The following is a 19,025-nucleotide window of genomic DNA, read 5'->3' as shown; positions in this document are numbered from 1 at the left end:
CCTAAACACTACTCTATATAAGGCCAGGTGTTGTGCTGTGTGCAAATACTTGGGCACATGCCCAAGAATTGGAGAGATGCCACCAAAAACAAAAAGCTGCAACAAGAAGAAATCTTGTGAGAAATCAGTGAGTACTAACGAAATAAGAATAAATCGTGGATACGAAAAAATAAGAGGAAATTTGTTCGTATAGCTTCCTGCATGAGGCCCAATATTACATTACTGAAAAGTATTGTCAGTGCTCTGATTCAATCAATACAGCTGCCTGCATTCAGTTTTACCGTCATAATAACCCTCGATTAGTGCTAGCCAGAATTACTACATCAGGTCCTGTGGAGCAGTAAATACTTGTGTTGTTTCAGCTATGGAGAGCCATCGCATCTATGTGGACAAAGAAGCTCTCAAGAGAACTTCTGACCTGCTGGGGGTAAGGCAGAACATCAACAACAACCTTTGTGGTACATTGAATGTTACGGCTAGTGTATTTTTTAAAGTTCCCGTATTAGTGTTATTAATAAATAAAGCAGAACAGTTTGACTAAAGAGTTTTTGACATGGCTGACGGCAGTGTAGATAAACTTATCTCTCACAGCCAGGAGTTATCAACGTTTGCCTCATAGCGAATGTTCATTTCCCACCAGAAAATCTGCTCAGTGTGTTTAAAGATAGACAGGCAAATTTTAATTTATTTAATTAACCTCTATTTCACTGCCTTATTCTAACTGTAATGCTGCAGCAGCACAGGACTGAAACAAACCTGTGTTTCTTCCAATTCGTGTTTATACTTTAGCTAGTATTCATAACCATATTCTGTGTATATTTCTTATAAAAAACAAAGAAATATGTGCATAAACTGATCATGTGAGCGTGTGATCTGATGATGATCAGAATTTGACCGAGAAAGCACGTAGTAAGGTTTTCAGTCAGTTTCTTTCCATACGTACACATAGACCGTATATAGGAAGTGGGCTTAGTCATCGTGATGTCACCCATTGGTTTGTGGACTGCCGCTTTGAAGCCTTGAGTTCGTCATTTTGGTCATCGCCATCTTGGCTTTTTGCAGTGGCACCAGAGGGTGGAGCTAAGTACAACCGAACGCTGAATAAGACATTTTTAGATGACTAAAATGTTATAATTAACTTTCATGAACTGAAACCACACTGTGAAAGGGTTAAAGTTGTTAGACGAAAACACGGACAACTCTCAGACCGGACTACGGCGTGGTAACAACTAGGGATGTGCATTGCAAGCAAAAATACTATTCGATAATCACTGAGAACTAGCCGATTATTTTTCGAAAATCACTGCATGTTCCGCTGCTCGAACAGCTACCGGTAGTAACGTTATTACCAGGGAAAACAAAGGAAAATATATATTTTTTAAGACAGGACGATAGTCTCATAAACTAGTCAATTTTCTTTATAATTTAAAGACTATTCGAAAAATCGAAAGTCATGACCCATCCCTAGTAGCAATGTCAATCACAAAGTAGCCACGCCCTAAAGCATCCCCTGCTTTATGGTCTATTTGACTCTAAATGGGACCATAATTTATTAAATGAACATCATGCTGTATTGGAGAAGCTTGAAACTAGTGATTGAGACCATAAACTCATGTTTACAATGTTTACTGAGGTAATAAATCAAGTGAGAAGTAGGATCATTTTCTCATAGACTTCTATACAATCAGACTTTCTTTTTGCAACCAGAGGAGTCGCCCCCTGCTGGCTATTAGAAAGAATACAAGTTTAAGGCACTTAAGCATTAACTTCACTTCTCAGAACTGAAGGTTGCCGCCTGTATGTACATAATGTATAGGAAATGTATAGAGAAAACTCTTATTTCAGAAAATGTGATATTATTGAACAGTCTGTCATATATAAGCGTAGGTATATAGCAAACTCGACATTGAATCCTAAAAGGCAGAATCTTTATGTTGATCCTTGGATTGAAGAGGAAAATGTGTCGGAGTCTTATGTAACAGCTTCCATGTGTTTGTATCAAACAAACTTAATGTAAACTCTCCCGTGGAAACTTAGTTTTGGCCAGCCTGTGTGTAGGTATGATGTTCAGGGTCAGCTCAGAGTTGTACTGCATCACTCGGAGCTGATTGCATTTAAGACTGGCTGCTGCTGAACCACAATGCGGTAGACAGCTGCTGTATTAATACAAATGGGAGCAAAACAGTGGGAGGATATGAGAACCAGGAGAGATCTCTGGAAAAAAAAAGAAGAAAAAAAACCCCAAGAGCATGAGAAGGAAAGAAAAATATAGTTTCTCTTTTTCTTCTTCTGGGTAGGATTAGTGATGTGGTGGGTGGACATCCTCCGGAGACCTGTCCTGTTTACATACAGATAAAAAACAATTCTGGAGACTACATTTGAGACAGACATACAGATGTTGTGGACACATGCATGCTCAGGAATACACACACACACATTCCTAATCAGTTTTGCATGCAGTCATAGACAAACACACACTCGTAAACCCAATTACAACTTCTTGCAAGTGCCAGAAGGGGTGTTGTTGTGCAGAGAGTCTTTCGGTATCTTGCCGTGTTTCTATAAATAGGATGGAGAGTCTGTCTTTTTCCTTCAGGAGGCTGTGCTGCAGGAAGGAGCATCACTGTCTGCCTCTGCCAACGTGCACACACACACACATACTGAGGCACTGAAGTTTTTGCAGACAGCTGTAGAGTTATGTGTTTGTGTGTGCGCTCGTGTTTTTTGTGTGCACTCACGCATGTCCTCACTCTGTCTGTCTGTGTTGGATTTCTTTTTATCTGAGCTGTCAAGTTCACCTGTCTGAACACCAAACAGAGGATCCCTCCCGTCTGGTCTGTCAGCCTGCATCTTACAAACATGCTCTTTTGTCTATTCAGTCAGCATTATTAAAATTCAGTTGGACAAACGTCACTTAATAAAACCTCCTTCACATTCTGCCCGTGCTTTTCAGACATCACTGTTCAGATCAGATGAGATAGACATCCGTGTGTAAACAACTATCACGTCAGGATCAAACTGCAAAGTAGTCCACATTTTGATGCAATGATTAATCCAAAATATTGCCCTACAATATTAGATTCCTGCCTTCCCCCCTATGTGTGTGTTTGTGTGTCAAACACAGTACTAAGGGGCTAGCATCCAATATTGATGAGGCCGTCTGGAGCCTGCTCTGGGCAAAGAGCGAGAGAGAGAAGTACATATTTTGGAATTTTGGAACATGTCTGCCAGCTCCTCCACTTTTTCCTCTTTCCATTCTTTTTCTCTGTCTCTTTATATCTGTCTCATCTCTCCACCCTCCTCTCCTTCATTGCTCTTTCTGCCATTGTTGCTTCTAACGCCTGTGCCCTTCATCCTGTCAAGTTCTGTCTGTGTAAAGGCCCAGACAACACCAAACCGACACAAAAGAACTAGCGGCGATGAAGGCCGACTCACGTCGACTGTGTCTTCTTGGCCAAAAAGTTGCACTTGAACACACCGCAAAGACTACAGCCAACGGACAATTTAGCTAGTTGTCCGGTCTGGGAGTTGTCTGTGTTTTTGTCTTAGAACTTTAACCCTTTTCACAGTGTGTTTTCACTTCATGAAAGTTAATTGTAACATTGTGGTTGCCTAAAAGGGTCTTATTCAGCGTTCGGTTGTACTTAGCTCCACCCTCTAGAGTCACGAGATGGCGACGGCCAAAATGCCGAAATCGAGGCTTCAAAACAGCAGTCCACAAACCAATAGAGTCTTCTGTGTTTGCCGTCTTGACTTTAGTCATTTGCTTGCTTTCCTCACTTCCGTTTCTCTTCTTGTGCACTGATTCGCTTAAGCTGAACAGCCAATCACAGTGATTTCTCTCACCGACGACCTCCGCCGCTGATTCAACATACTCAATCGGCCGACTAGTGCCAATAGTGCGGGACACACCGCAAAAACTGGTGCTGTCGACTGTCGGCCTGGTGTGTCAGGGCCTTTTCAGTCTCACTCCTCTGACTGATGTCTATTTAACGTCCAGCCACAGCACTCCCTGCTGCTGCCCAGTCCTCACCTATTCCTGCCATCCTTTTCTCATCTTTTCAATTTCTTCCTCTCATCCTTTTCCTGTGTACCCACTGAAGTATTTGCATCACATTTCAACTCTTTGAACCCCCTTTCATTTTCTCCGCCCCTCCTTCAATCCCAAATCTGTCCCTCTTCTCCTCTTTCTGTTGCTTTCTGTCTGTGGTCTCTCATTTCATCACCCCACCTCGCCCTCGTTTCTCTTCTCTCGTTCTCTTGTTCGCCTGTCAAGTTGTTGAAAAGTGTTTTTCTACTTCAGTCAGATTTGTAATGAGCTGCTGGCGTGCGTGTGTCACCTCAGTCGTAAAAAATGTTTCATGTTTAGGCTGAATGTTGTATGAGCAGGGATTCTTTTAACTGTCTGCCTCCCCCTCACACCATTTTCCCCCCTCATTTACTCTTCTTCGTCTTCCTCATTTACTTTTCATCATTATCTCTGCCTCTCTGGGACTCAGCCTCTCGGCCTTCCTCTTTCATCCTCATATGTTTTTGTCAAGAACCTCTACCTTTCACTCTCTTCGATCAGTCTCTTTTACTTTCCGTTCCTTTTTTTCGATCCCAAGTGCCTCTTCATTGCCCACTCTCTCCTTCTCTTTTGATCATGCTTTCTCTTTCCCTGTCACACCATCTATCGTTTTGTGTCCCCCTCACTTCCTCTCCCTCGCTGAGTTTATCATGTTGCCTGTGTCAAACATCCTGAGAGACAAAGTTCACTCTGTATTTGACTGGATTATCACAGCAGTCATTAAATACACCCTGTGTGGCTCTCTGTGTGTGTTAAGGACTTAGTACATGTGACAGAAAGTGTGTGTGTCTCTAGTTGTTTGTATCTGTATGTTGTTGTATATACATGTGGATTTGTTTTTCATAATTTGTGTGTGTTTGTGAGTGTGTGACAGTTTTAGCTAATGCTTTTTATCTGTGTGTGGTCCTAATGAGCTTGCTGTGAGACTGATGTGTGCATTAGACAGATTAACAGAGTGCTTTGCCTTTGGCCGTTGAAAGGAAGGAGAAACTAGTTCCGATTTACACATATTAACAGTTCTCTCCTCGAATGACTTTGCCTCTTTACAGCAGGGTTCATACCCGGGCCTGCAAAATGTGTTTGATAATTTACTGATCTTGAAAAGTTTTTGGCAAGCTAACAGTCACCAGGCTACAGAAATGAGTTATCCCATCATATTGGCATAAATACATTGCTGTCTCCCTCCCATCATTTTAATTGGCTTAATATCCACTGAGTGATAGACTGGCTAATCAGGAGAAAGTCTGACAAAGATATGAAATATCGTAATGAAATGAAATATATCTTACTCTTAATCGCCTGGCGTGAAAGTAAATCATTATAGAATCCTTTTTGACGTTATTTAAAAAGTTGAGATGCAGAAAACAGGACGTCTTTATTTTTTTAAATGAAGCAATTATTATGGCAAAAATGTACACTGACTTTCCAGACTGTGTTATGTTCTCAACGCCACACACGCTGACATCTATGATCCAGGTGAATTGGTTTGATAGTCTTGCAGGAAATCAGCCACGAATGTTGCATAACAACCATAGACTTTTTAAGTAAGAAGTAGACGTCGTCAACGTGACGTCACCCATCGGTTTGTGGACTGCTGTTTTGAAGCCTCGAGCTCGGCATTTTTGTCGTTGCCCTCTTGGTTTTTTGCAACCAGAGGTGACATGATAGGATGGAGCGAAGTACAACGGAACGCTGAATAAGACATTTTTAGGCGGCCAAAATGTTACAATTAACTTTCATGAACAGAAAACACACTGTGAAAGGGGTAAAGTTGTAAGACGAAAACAAAGACAACACCCAGACCGGACAACGCCGTGGTAGCAACCTGTCAACCACATGGTAGCATCCCCTGCTTTATGGTCTATTTGACTCTAAATGGGACCATAATTTACAAAATGAACATCATGCTGTATTGAAGAAGACTTGAAACTAGCAATTGAGACCATAAACTCATGTTTACAATGTTTACTGAGGTAATAAATCAAGTGAGAAGTAGGCTCATTTTCTCATAGACTTCTATACAATCAGACTTCTTTTTACAACCAGAGGAGTCGCCCCCTGCTGGCTATTAGAAAGAATGCAAGTTTAAGGCACTTCAACATTGGCTTCACTTTTCAGACCCGGAGGTTGTCAACTTATAACAACTCAGATCTTTTTGATTTATGGGTTAGTTAGTGCTAATAATACAATTAGTATTTGTTGTGATGTGCTTACCTTGATCCTCTCTTCCCCCTTTCTGTCTCTGTCTCTCTCTCTGTCAGGCTAAGATGAAGCAGTTGGAGCAGGAGGCCCACCGAGCAGCAGGACAAATATTCCTGGTCACCAGCAGCGCTCAACTACGAACAGTGTGTACCTTTATGTGTACATCTGTGTTGTATGGAAGCGTGTGTATACTTTTCCTTGTGACCTTTCCATCTTTCTATATTGTGCTTGTGTGTATATGTATGCATTGTATGCATGCACACGCCTCTATTTGTATTTTTCTGTATGTTTCAATGTTATGGATTTGTGGATATTGTGGATTTACAATGCTTGAAGGTCCTATTTGAGAAGCTGTGTCTCCACGAGCGCTGCGAGAACAAGAAACTTCCCAAGACCATCAACAAACAACAGCAGTCAACATCAGAAGCTGCAGTACGGCGCACACAGACACACAAACACACACACAGATATGTCGGTTTAATCCTTTAATCTAAGATCTTATTTGAAATTTCAGAGGCATAAATACACAAACACACATGCACACTCAATTCATATCGTGGAGCATCATTGCTTCTTAGTATTTGATAAACAAATACAGTAAGTACATACAGGCATCCTGCCAACTTATTCTGTAGATGCAGTTGAGGTCGAACATTACAAAAAGAAGGCAACCCTTGAGATACAATGAAAAGGGACACACAATTCCGCAGATTTGCCACACAGATACAAATGTCAAATGTAGTAACAGGATTGTGTTTGATGTTTGCTGTAACCATTGAGCTCTTTGATAAACAATTTGTTCTCATTCTTTCTCTCCTTGGTCTTGTTTTGTTTGCAGTTGTTGCAGCTTCAGGACCTGCACCCTCTGCCGAAGATCATTCTAGAGTACAGACAGGTCAGTCATGCTCTCAGCTGCTTTTTATTCATGTGCAATAATTGTCAAAAACGTTGTTCAGCAACGGGTTTGATTTTCTTATTAAAGTTTAAATCAGAAGGGTTTAGAATGTTTAGATCTGCCGTTTGAGGGCCTTTCTAACTAAAGCATGTGTGGATAAGTCAGAGCATCTCTCCAGTAACAACTGTCTGCATTGTAACCCCCAGGTTCACAAAATCAAGTCCACTTTTGTTGATGGGATTCTCTCGTGCATGATGAGCAAGGTGAGTCTACGGCAGTTATAAAGAAAAATTGTCAATGAAATACCTCAAATGTCAAATTATTCATTATTACACACATTCACCAAAACGAATGTCTTACAAACAAGATCTTTCACAACTGTCTAACCCCCTTTTTGTTCACTCTGAGATATGGATTTTTCTAGTCTTTTCTCCTTGAGGCTAGAACAACTAAACAAAAGTGAAACCAAGAGCCAGCTGCATAGAAATAGACATAGTCTTTGTCTTGAATATAACTTTATGTCAGAATTGCACTTACATTTACCTGTTGCTTAAAGCTTCCCTATGAGTGACTTATGTAAAACAGATTTAGATAGCCTGTCGCACAGTGCATTATCGATGAAATAAGACACTTCACAGAAGAGAAAAAATGGTGGATGCAACAGCGACACCACACCAAGTATGGGAGAAAATAACAGAAAAGGTAAACGGCATAAATCCAACGGTTGTTAGAACCATTAAAGATGTTCAGAAACAATTGGAGAGTATGGTACAAGAAGAATGCATTCAAAGTAATGGATAAACAGATGCAATATTTAGCTAAAAGTAATGAATAAACAGTTAAAATAGTTCGCAGACAGGCTTAATTTGACTATTCTAACATGACAATTTAAGACTAGTCTAAGCCAAGACTAGTCTTAAACAACTGACCCCAAGAGTTGAGAGAATACTGCAGCCTCTGCCTTATTGCACTAAAACAGTGCTTTTATGCTTGTAGACAAACTCATGTTGTTCTACTTCACCTTCAAAGGGGCTGCTGGTGTGAATGTCAATCATTGTACTGCTGTAATCAGCACTACAATTGAAAACCACAGGCCATTCATACTTGTTTAGCACAACTACAACACATGTACATACTCCGACCTCCAACCCATACAGCAGAGAGCACTCACAACAGGCCTGGATGCTTCTGCTGTAGTAACGTAATAGGGAAACATCTCGCTGGTCTCCTCAAGCTGTTGGACTGAGTTGGCAGAGCAGCTGCGTCTGACTGTCCTTCCACATGGGCTTCGTTCGCCTCTGTATGGAAGTAGCAGCTTGTGTTTGTCAATCTGTGCTTACTCAACTCTGCAAATGAGTCTGTCTGGCTGTCTCTAGAGCTGTTTTGGCTTCTGATGGTGGTGATTCATTTGGTGGTCTTTGGGCAACAATCCCAGCTAGAGGAGGGTTCCGTTGACAAAAACAAATATGATTTTTTTTACTCATAACCCAGATATGAAACATGTGGTGGTATTTAGGGGAATTAGTATTGTTGGTTTCATATCATATTAAATCCAGACTACAGGAAGGCAATATGGTCTCTGAGAAAAAGTAGAAAAAACTATATTTGAGATTGACCATGCCAAATTAATTCCCCATCTCCCAGGCAACGAACTAATATGTCATATATGTTGGGGTTACATCACTTAACAGCAGCTTTGAGCACAATAGTATGGTTGCATGTCCTGCTTATTGCACCGACTCAACTGGCACTACAGTCTACAAACAGCTTGTTCACCATCTAGCAGTCGCATGGCGTTGTTGATGCTCGTCGGTCCAAAAGCGAAATCAGAGTGATGATGGCAATGAGGATCGCAGCTGTTGTTTTCAAGCTGAGTTGGATAGGAATCAGCTATATAGAAACATTACTGATCACATAGCTGACTCTCTATGTGATGAAAGTATTTAACTGTGGTTGGCAAAGTTGTTCATTTTTGCCTCTAAATGTTGATGTTATAACATATTGGATTTGTTTATTCTGACTCTCTTTGTATCTCTGTCTTTCTCTACAACACATCAGAACTACGTTTCCTCTACGTGGCACCAGACAAGTGCGGTGACGGGGAGAATCTCAGCCAAGCACCCAGTAAGTACGACCATCCCCACACATCTCCCTCTGTCTTCATTTCTTTGTCTTTATTCTTTGATCTTGACACTAGTTATCAGTAGGGCTGGGACGATACACCTATCTCCCGATTCGATACTGTCACGATACTTGCGTGCCGATTCAATATGTATTGCGATTTTACAAGTATTGCGATTCAATATTACGATTTATTGCAATTTTTGTTAACTTTTTTTACACTACACCATGAAAAAAGTTGAATCATACACTTCTGTGACTTTTACTTTAGAAAATATCTAAATTAATACACTAAAAATGTTTGATTTTCAGCATTTATGCTTTTTTTTTCGGCTTGACCGCACGTTACTGCAATACGATATACCGCGATACGATTTGCTGTCCATGATAGAGTTAGCATGCAGCTTAAGCCATGATGTCTAGCTCTGTTTTTCCTGCAATGTGTGCAACCCAAAGTGTTTCCATACTTTACTGTATGTGTAGTGTTAACCACTTTGGCTTTAATATATGAGGGTTCAAGTCGTATCCATGCTGACCCTCTGCTGTTTTCTGCTCTGTCATATCTGCTGGTTTCTGCTCGCTACGGCCAGCTGGCCGGCTACTGTTTGTTTTAAGTGATGGATACAGAATGGATAAGACGTCACATCACACCACAACTTCCGTCTACCTCCACATAGACTCAAATTAAACAAATATATTGATTCTGGCATTAAAAAAATCTATTTTCGTTACTGGAGCTATCCATGGTGCTGGACTGCAGGCTGTGTGGATACTATTACTGTTTGCGTGCGTGCGTGCGTGCGTGCGTGCGTGCGTGTGTGGGCATTGCTATCTTGGTGAGCACCAATTTCAGTTTGAAACCATTGCAGTGAGGACATTTTGGCCTGTCCTCACTACTTCAAAGGACTGTTTGATTCGGGTTACAGAGACAGATAGAGAAAGAGAGAGACATTTTAAGAGAGAGTTAAAATAATGAGAGTGATGGGATGTGTGTGGCTTTGAGAGTGTATAAATCACCATGTTTTTGGCCATTGGGATGTGTTTCTATGCACTCGTGTGTTTGGATGTATAAAATCAATCTGGAAGTAAAACACAGGGATAGCCAGTCTACATCCATCGTGCCAGGGCGTCAAAAACTGGGTTTGTGTTCGGCTCAGCAGAGCACGGACCAATCAGCATCCTGTTAGGAGCTGCTGGCAGCTACGGGTGTGACTTAGGTGCAGAGGTGCAACCCTTTTCTAAACAGTTTCCAATGACGGCTTCACAGATGGTTCTGTGTAAAAAAAAAAAGAAAACATCTGGTGTGTCAGGTTAATGCATAGCATTTTGTATTAATATTCAGCATCTTCAAATTTACCGTGTTTCAGAAAGCTTTTAAAACTTCAAATTTAGACCATCAGAAAATACATACAACTGTCCATTTTAACTAATATTGCAGCTATTTGATGGCAGAGACATTGTGAGATTGATTTTTTTACATTTAAATTGAGAATTTGGTTTCATAAATAATAACTAAATAAAGAAATAATTCATGAAATTATCACCAAAAGTAAAATGTTATTGAAAGAGGTACATGTAGTAGTCTATGAAACGCCAGACTGTGTATATATATATATATATATATAAAAAAAACTCTTCCTCTCTTTCTCTCTCTCTGTCTCCCTCCCTCACTCCCTCGCCTCAGTTTGGGACGGTCGATAGCTCATTTCGACATCACCTAGCTGTCAGGGTCCAGTGGTTCTGTCACTGAGCACTGCTCTGACGCACACACACACACACACACATATATATGTAAACGTGGAGTCATCGAACTTCTCTAATCTCACTTAGCGATTTTCGGCCAGTGTGAGCTACACATTGAATTGATCATACTGCTACTGAATGATATATGTGACCGTTGGGCTGCTGCGATTTAACACAGCTCTGTTCTCTCTGCTCTAACACAGTTCTGGGATTTGGCTGAGCATCACATTAAGTGTGTGGATGCTTGTATCTGGTTGTTTGTGTGTTGCTGTACTGGTGTGTGTGTGTGTGTGCGCCAGTTTGGTCTTTGATGCATATGTTGTCCTCTAATTTGTTCACAATGAAAGTGAAGACAAACAAACAAAACTGTTATTAGGAAAATGAGCTGATTCAGCTCTACGCTCATTGTTTGAATTGTTATAACTTTAAAAAAATTTCGTTATGGGGAGTCTCGGTGGCCGAATGGTGTAGACACATACCATATACTCTCTTTCTCTTACAATTCCTGCCAAGCTCAACTGCCTCTGCCAATAAAGGCTACAAATGCCCCCAAAGTGATGTGGTGTAATATATTTTCCTGTGGTAGCAGGTGGAATGACGTCACTGCTTTATGCCCTCTAAATGACACCAGCTGTTCACATTTACTGCCACTGCAGAGTCAAAGCCAAATGCTTTTCTCATGTTCAAAATGAATTATGTGCTTGAGGATTTGTTGGATTGTTTTACTTTCGCTTAATGGCTTTGACTCTACCAAAGAGTATAGAAGCAAAGAGACAAAAATTTTGCAGTTAAATGTTTTACAGAGCTGAAATAGTTGTTTCATTAGTCAATTGACAGAAAAGGATTCGAGAACTATTTGGATAATCAATTAATAAATTCTGTAATTTTTTTAAGCTAACATGCCAATCATTCTCTGGTTCCAGCTTCTCAAATGTGAGGATTTGCTATTTTTCTCTGTTTTATTTTATCGTAAAAATTTAACATATTTGGCTTTTGGACTGTAGTCGGACAAAAAAAGACATCTGAAGACGTCAAAACGTCTTGTTTTTCACTATTATTTTAACATTTTACAGACTAAAGGGTTATCAAGTAATCAAGAAAATAAGTGGCAGATCATTGATAATGAAAATAATCGTTCGCTCCAGCCCTTAAAGGCAGGGTCGGTGATCTTGAGAAACTAGCAAGATTACACTAGATTTAAAAAAATGATCCAACCAAAAAACCAAGCCCAGTTTTGCCAAGTCTTTTCCAATGAAAGTATCTAGCAGCACTAGCTCCGAAAGTCCCTAAATGTAGCAAGAAAGTCACCAAGTCTGCAAGTGGCTACAGGCCTCCCTCCAAAGCCACGCCCCCAAAATGATCATTATGAACGTAAACATATAATAATGAAAGTTAACAGTGAACATGGCTATTGTTAGTACTCACCAAGCCTACCTTAAAAAAAGCCATCAATATTGCAACATTACATAATGTTTTGTTTTCCCTTATTAGCATGAAGCTAAATAAAATGTGAAATGATAGCATTGTGATTCATAATTCATATTATTTTGCGAGGACTTTAAGCCAAAGCAAAGACTTCCTAAATCACCATTACTAACCATCAGTAAGGGCTCCAACCAGTTTGACAGCAATCCTACGTAGAGAATGATACAAAAAAAAGGCTAGGAATAGTGAATAAAGTGACCCACAGAGGAAGATGCATGAGATATATTTATAGTTTTGTGTGTCACAGAGCATGGAAACAGGAGGGAGATGAGTCAACTCCCTCTAGTCTATTTTTCCTTATCATTACTCTAGCATATACATTAAGTTCACTCATAATATATATTAATAATATTATATTCTCTTATGGAGTTGAACGTGCTGGTTGATTGAAGACTAACTCAGTGTTCGCTAACATGTCACATCCCGCTGCTTTGAAGGGGGAAAAGCTGCAGTTTATAGTTTTGGGTTAAGGGGAAAAAATGGCAGCTGTTCTGCCACTCACCACTCTACACACACACATACAGCTCATGCTCACACACACACACACACACATATTCAAATGAGCAGTGCTGCAGAGGGGTTTAGCTTTCATCTGTTGTGGGTTCAATCGAGGTGAAGCCAGACTGCAGCAACAAAGGGGTGCCTGGATTAAAGCAGCCATAAAACTGGAGCTGAGTTTAAAGCGCTGCAAGAAGTGATTCTCGCTGCGGAGGGAAGTGGAGCTTTGCCTCATTCGTTTTTACCTGCTGGTAGCAAAAATATCAGCTTCCTCCTCTCCATCTACAGTATTTCTATCTCTGATTCCCTTCTCCTTTCTATTTTCATTCTCTTGGTCTTTTTTTGAATCCCCTTCTCTACCTGATGCTTTAGTTCTGCCCATTCTTTTTCTCATTCCCTCACATTAACACCTTTAATAGTGCAGCAGTGAAACCAAAGAGAACAAATACGATTAAACTTCCCCTCTCTCTCTCTCGGCTGCCTTCTTACTGACTGTTCGTAGCATCAAAGAGCTGAAACAACATTCAGCTTGCTGCCGGGTCCTTGATGCAGTACTCCTCCCCATATCATCTGCTCTCTCTCTTTCTCCTTGCACTTTTCAGCTTGTGCCAGAGTCCTTTATGGTGTTCAAAGATTTATACATTCATGACACCCACAAATTAGGGATGCACCGATCCGACTTTTTCAGTCCAGATTCTGATAGCGATTTGGGTATCGGCCGACACCAAATACCGATCCGATACCAGTGTTTAATTAATAAGCTGCATGCCTCACTGTGTGGAAGTGACTGGGATCATTCTTTTAAGTGTAAAGCAACATCAGGCTTGACTTAAAGGACCAGTGTGTAACAATTAGGGGGATCTATTGGCAGAAATGGAATATAATATTAATAAGTATGTTTTCTTTAGTTTATAATCACCTGAAAATAATCCCTACCACAAATGCAGGAAGTTCACTCAGTCCTGCAAATAAAACAGATACAAACACACAGTTCTGCTCAGTTTTGGGTTCATGTCAAACCATTGTTTCTTTTGTGGTGCAGTGGGTTTGACTCTCTAAATGGTGACTCTTCTTAATCTTTTCTACACTCTTTTTGTGTTTACTTCCTCCCACAGCATGACTTAACATCTTTATAATTCAAATGAGGGATTTCACTCAATAAATTGTGCATATTTACCCCTCTTATCATGATTTACTTGATTAACTTGGCACAATTTTTTTACTCTAGACTGATCACATTTCTCTAATGTGGTGTAGGAAAAATATTTGACACGGCAATATATAAGAACACTGCTTTATTGCATTATTGATGTTAAATTGTGTGTTTTGTGTTATGATTGTGTGCAGCTGTGTCTGTTCCCAAACTGCCAACTGATTTCCTTTAGGGCTTGTCAAACAGTTGAATGGCAGTTTAAGACTGCTCTGCATTTAGTCATTAAATGTTTTTCAGTCACAGAAAGTCTTCCCAAAGCTGATCTAAGCACTTCACTGAAGTGTGTGTCAAGTTCTCTGCTGACTCCCTGGCAGCGTTGAACACACTATGGTTCATACACGCAGACAGGCACACACACTTATTGCATACACTTATCATATTTACGGACGTGTAAGATAGAAAAGGGTGACAGAGAAAAAGAGTAGTTTGGATTTTGTTTTTTGAAAGTGATAGAGAACTTTTTATTTCAAATTATATCAAGCAGGCTTTACACAAAAGCACCAGTACCAGACGGGTTAACCGAGGTTTTCACACTGGGATTTGAGGCACATAAGATATGTGAGTGTTCCCTGTCAGTGTGGTAATTGGCTAAATGATGTTGTGACAGTTACTACTGATGGATAAGTTAGTTTAGCTAGCTTGAGTGGGAGGCTGCTGCAGTACAGTCATACAGTATAGCCGGTATTAGCAGCATCAGACTGTCGTCTCCAACTAAATCTCAGCCTAAAGATCAGTTGGCTATTAACAGGTTGATTATTTACAGACAACACTAAGTCTAAGAGTAGCCGGTGATACAATCAAATAGGTAGCATTATAGATGTTCAGATAAGCAATATCCGACCACAGTGGTGGGTCATTCATCCACTTGGACGGGGGAAGACTGAAGGAGCATGACTGCGATCACTTTATTTATTAAGTTATCGCGAACACTCAGGTTCAGGCAAGGTCGCAAAATAATTATTACACATATAATAAATAAAACAGATGTTTGTTTAATAAGAGATGAATGCATACAAACGTGTCAAAATTACAATCCAAACACGTCAAATTGCATTGACATTTATCGGATCTTCCGTTTTCTATCCTCCAAAAGGGGGCGTGGCCTTGGCGATGACGCAATACCGGTCTGGCCTGTATCTGCCCCAGTATATCAACCAATCAGTAAGGGCCGATACTGACTCAAATAGCTGGATCGGGTATCGGTGACAATGGGGCCGATCTATTCAATTCAATTTTATACGTATTCATTATATAGATTATATACTGGAATTTTAAATCCTGTTTAAGTTTTGACCAATTTTTTTTGCTGCATTACACTTGAATTGTAATTCCTGTTAATTTTGAAGATTTTTTACAAAGTTGCTGGTGTACAATTTATTATCTTAATCATAAATAAATAACAGTTCAATACATTTATATCTATGTATTTATTTGTTTTGTTTTACGGAGTTAGGAAGGCAATGTTTAAGTTAAGCCTGATGTTGCCTTACATATAAAAGAAAGTCACTTTCACACAGTGAGGCATACAGCTTATTAATTAAACACTGGTATCGGCCGAAAGCCAAATCCTGGGTATCGCTGTCGGGACAGAAAAAGTCGGATCGGTGCGTCCCTAGGTCTTCGTGCCCACTAGTCAGTCCCCTTACTCCAACTAGTGGATAGTCCGGCTGTAGGTTTTGCAGCCATGTGCCGATCTCTCTTCATGCTGAGCAGATGGATTTTGGCGGGGTGTGTTTGTTTGTGGTTGCAGCGTGAATGGACATAATTTAGCAGTGTGTGTGTCTGAGTGTGCATACAGACATGCTTGTGTGTTTGAATGTGTGCATTTGCTCCGTGACGAGTCATTAAAGTGGTGCAGTGTGATTAAATTACCCCGCACCAGCACAGTGATTCAGTCGTCTCCATCTGTTTAACAGGGCAGTGCTCCTCTGAGACTGCCGCTCCGTCTCTCTGTGGGCCAGATTTATGTTTATGACAGCGCGGGGAAATTTGCAGTGCGACTTTCATTCAATTTGCGCTCACAGTCTGTGTGTAATTAGAGCCAGATGCATTAATGTAGCAGTGTGAAAAAATAGAAACTGGCATGCAGACTTATAATGCTAGGTCAGGACAATACCAACAACTCATTATTTATATATTTAACTGAGCTCAGTATAGTTTAAATATTCACTATGCCACCCTGATACTAAAAGGTAAACAGAGGTGGAGAGCCGGTATTACACCCAACAGGAAGCATAGGGATCGAATGATTGGATGCAATGTGTTACAATGTTCACTCACTAGTGTGAAACATTGTACTGGATCTGAAAATCCTCCTGAACTAACTTTCTGGTCCATCAACACAGGCGGTCTGGACGTTCAGAATCCATAAGCCTGTTTGATTTCTTAATAGCCACGTTTTTTTTTTTTTAAATGAAAGAGCAGATTGAACTTTCCAGAGGGGAATAAAATCAGCCAGAGTCAGCATGACAGGCACACTGTGCAAATGCGTATTGAATATACAGTAATTGAACGCTGCTGGACCAGCAGCAGCCACTCATTATGACTCATTTGAGCTGCCCTTTCACAATAAATACTTTAAGTGATTGTTTAGTTATCTGCATCTTAACCTGCGAATGAAGTAGACTTAACCCAAGCCCTCATGAATATTTCAACCAACGCTAATCAAAAAACATGAATCCCTGGGTTAACAGGTGGTTCGGCAACAAGTGTCATTGTCAGGCTCTTGTTGAGTCTGTGCAGACCCGTTGCAGGTTCATTATCATGCCATTGTGAGCCCACATTAGGACACAAGGGGGGCATTAAAGAATACAAACAGCAGGCTGTTATGTAGAATAAGGAATGATGCTGCTCACAGCGTCGGTAGAGGAAAGACAACACGAAAAACAAGCGCATCTGCATGATTAAGTGGCCCATTCAAAGTCAATGAGCCCAGGAGAGGAAAACACAAGCAAGTGTGTTGGTGTGTTTGTCAGTCGATGGCATATTCTCAACTATTGTGTGTGTTTTGTGTCTGACAGCCGAGGAATATTTATGGTGTGTGTGTTTTTTTTTATGTGTGCAACAGAGGGTAATACACACGCATTTGTGTCAGCTCTGTATAATTCACACACGTTGATGTAATTAGGGGAGGAACAACAACATCAGCCGCCATTTAATGGAGCTCGTCCTGTGCCGGCGTTGCCAGCCTGTTTGTGTGTCTGTGCATTTTAATGTGCCATACACACAGTGCGGGCGCTTGCTTGCTTGCTGTCTGTGTACCTGTGTATGTGCCTGTAATGTTTGTGCTCCTGCACCAGTCTGAGTTTTAGACATTTAGAGGACAGAATAAATGAAACACCAGTGTGAATTTGTTTGGCTCTCTCGGTCTGACTCACACAGTGTCCACTAATGAACTGGTTCTCCGTTCCTCATGACACAGTAAGGGTGATAATGACTTAGACCACACACAGTGCAGATATGTGTTAGACAGACAGTATGCATGTGTTGCTTCTGTACGTGCATATTGTGTCTTCCTGTGAGTGATTGTGCACATATAGTACTTGTGTGCTGTACTCACTTGTCTTGTCTGACATGCAGCTCCTGATGTGGGAGTGCAGGAGGGGATGTAGTGAATGTTCTAGTCCAGTAGGTGATGCCATCACTGGAGGTGCTGTGTAGATTGTTGTTCACCAGTCTGTAGTTACATTTCTGGTTACTACTTCATTTCATTGGCACTGTGTAAAAGTGCTTATGTAACTGTGTGTGTGTAATAATAGGTTCATCATTGATTTTTAGCTATGTTCATTTGAGTTTGACCGATTAATCGGTTGGTTGACTTCTCTGGTTGCAAAAAGAAGTCTGATTGTATAGAAGTCTATGAGTAAATGAGCCTACTTCTCACTTGATTTATTACCTCAGTAAACATTGTAAACATGAGTTTATGGTCTCAATCACTAGTTTCAAGTCTTCTTCAGTACAGCATGATGTTCATTTAGTAAATTATGTTCCCATTTAGAGTCAAATAGACCATAAAGCAGGGGATGCTTTTGGGGCATGGCTACCTTGTGATTGATCGGTCGCTATAATCTGGATTATTTTAAAATCAAGCCTATTAATCCTGTATATTTTAGTGTGACTCTTTTTTTCTATAGGGCTCGCAATAATAATTGATCATGTTTGATTACCTGTGGACATTTATTTAGTTGATACTTTTTTTTTAAATTTAAAATAAGTGCTCTGCAGATCTACTTAAGCAAACAGAGACAATGCAGATAATCAGAGTGTTAAATAAATGTTCATTTAAATTCAGCAATTTTGTGTCTCATTTATTATTATTATTATTACATTTTATTTAATCAGGTGCAAAAAACAAGCAAAAAAAACACATTATATTGCTTATATTTATTATATTATCGATTTATAAATTGTGCATCGGCCGCCGTGCTCTCTAAATATCGGTATTGGCCAGTGAAAAACCCACATCCGTCGACCACTAATGTTCATGCTGTGTGTATGTGTTGACATAGATCAGTTTCATGTATATTGAGCAGTACTGGGGAGAGGGATTGTGTATGCTCTTGTGTGTGTGTGTTTTAAACTGTACAGTCAGCAGTGAACAGAGCAAGCTGACCCAGGCTCTTTCATATTTTACAATTTTTCATTCATCATCTCTGTTTCTCTCAAGCTGCAATGACGCATGTAGTGTAGCCTACATCTCTGCTCTTTAATTCTCTCCCTGCTCCTCTTTCTTCTCTTTCATCTCTTGATCTCTGTCTCCCTCTCTTTCCTGCCTCTCCATCTCTTTGATTGTCTTTTCC

At 40.3% G+C, this 19,025-nt stretch overlaps 1 protein-coding gene across 9 annotated transcripts in view; it reads left to right on the top strand.

Annotated features, from left to right (window-relative positions):
• poln (polymerase (DNA directed) nu) overlaps positions 1-19,025 on the top strand; it is a 94,858-nt gene that overhangs the window by 39,751 nt on the left and 36,082 nt on the right. For all 9 annotated transcript variants that reach the window (XM_037757832.1, XM_037757835.1, XM_037757833.1 and 6 more), the window contains 6 exons: positions 363-427; positions 6,331-6,414; positions 6,608-6,703; positions 7,110-7,166; positions 7,373-7,429; positions 9,225-9,290. In XM_037757832.1, coding sequence (XP_037613760.1) covers positions 363-427; positions 6,331-6,414; positions 6,608-6,703; positions 7,110-7,166; positions 7,373-7,429; positions 9,225-9,290 — 425 coding nt within the window. The remainder of the gene's footprint in view (positions 1-362; positions 428-6,330; positions 6,415-6,607; positions 6,704-7,109; positions 7,167-7,372; positions 7,430-9,224; positions 9,291-19,025) is intronic.

Source organism: Sebastes umbrosus, chromosome 22 (genome assembly GCF_015220745.1).
Source record: "Sebastes umbrosus isolate fSebUmb1 chromosome 22, fSebUmb1.pri, whole genome shotgun sequence".
Lineage (NCBI taxonomy): Eukaryota > Metazoa > Chordata > Actinopteri > Perciformes > Sebastidae > Sebastes > Sebastes umbrosus.
This window is presented reverse-complemented; position numbering and strand designations above follow the sequence as displayed.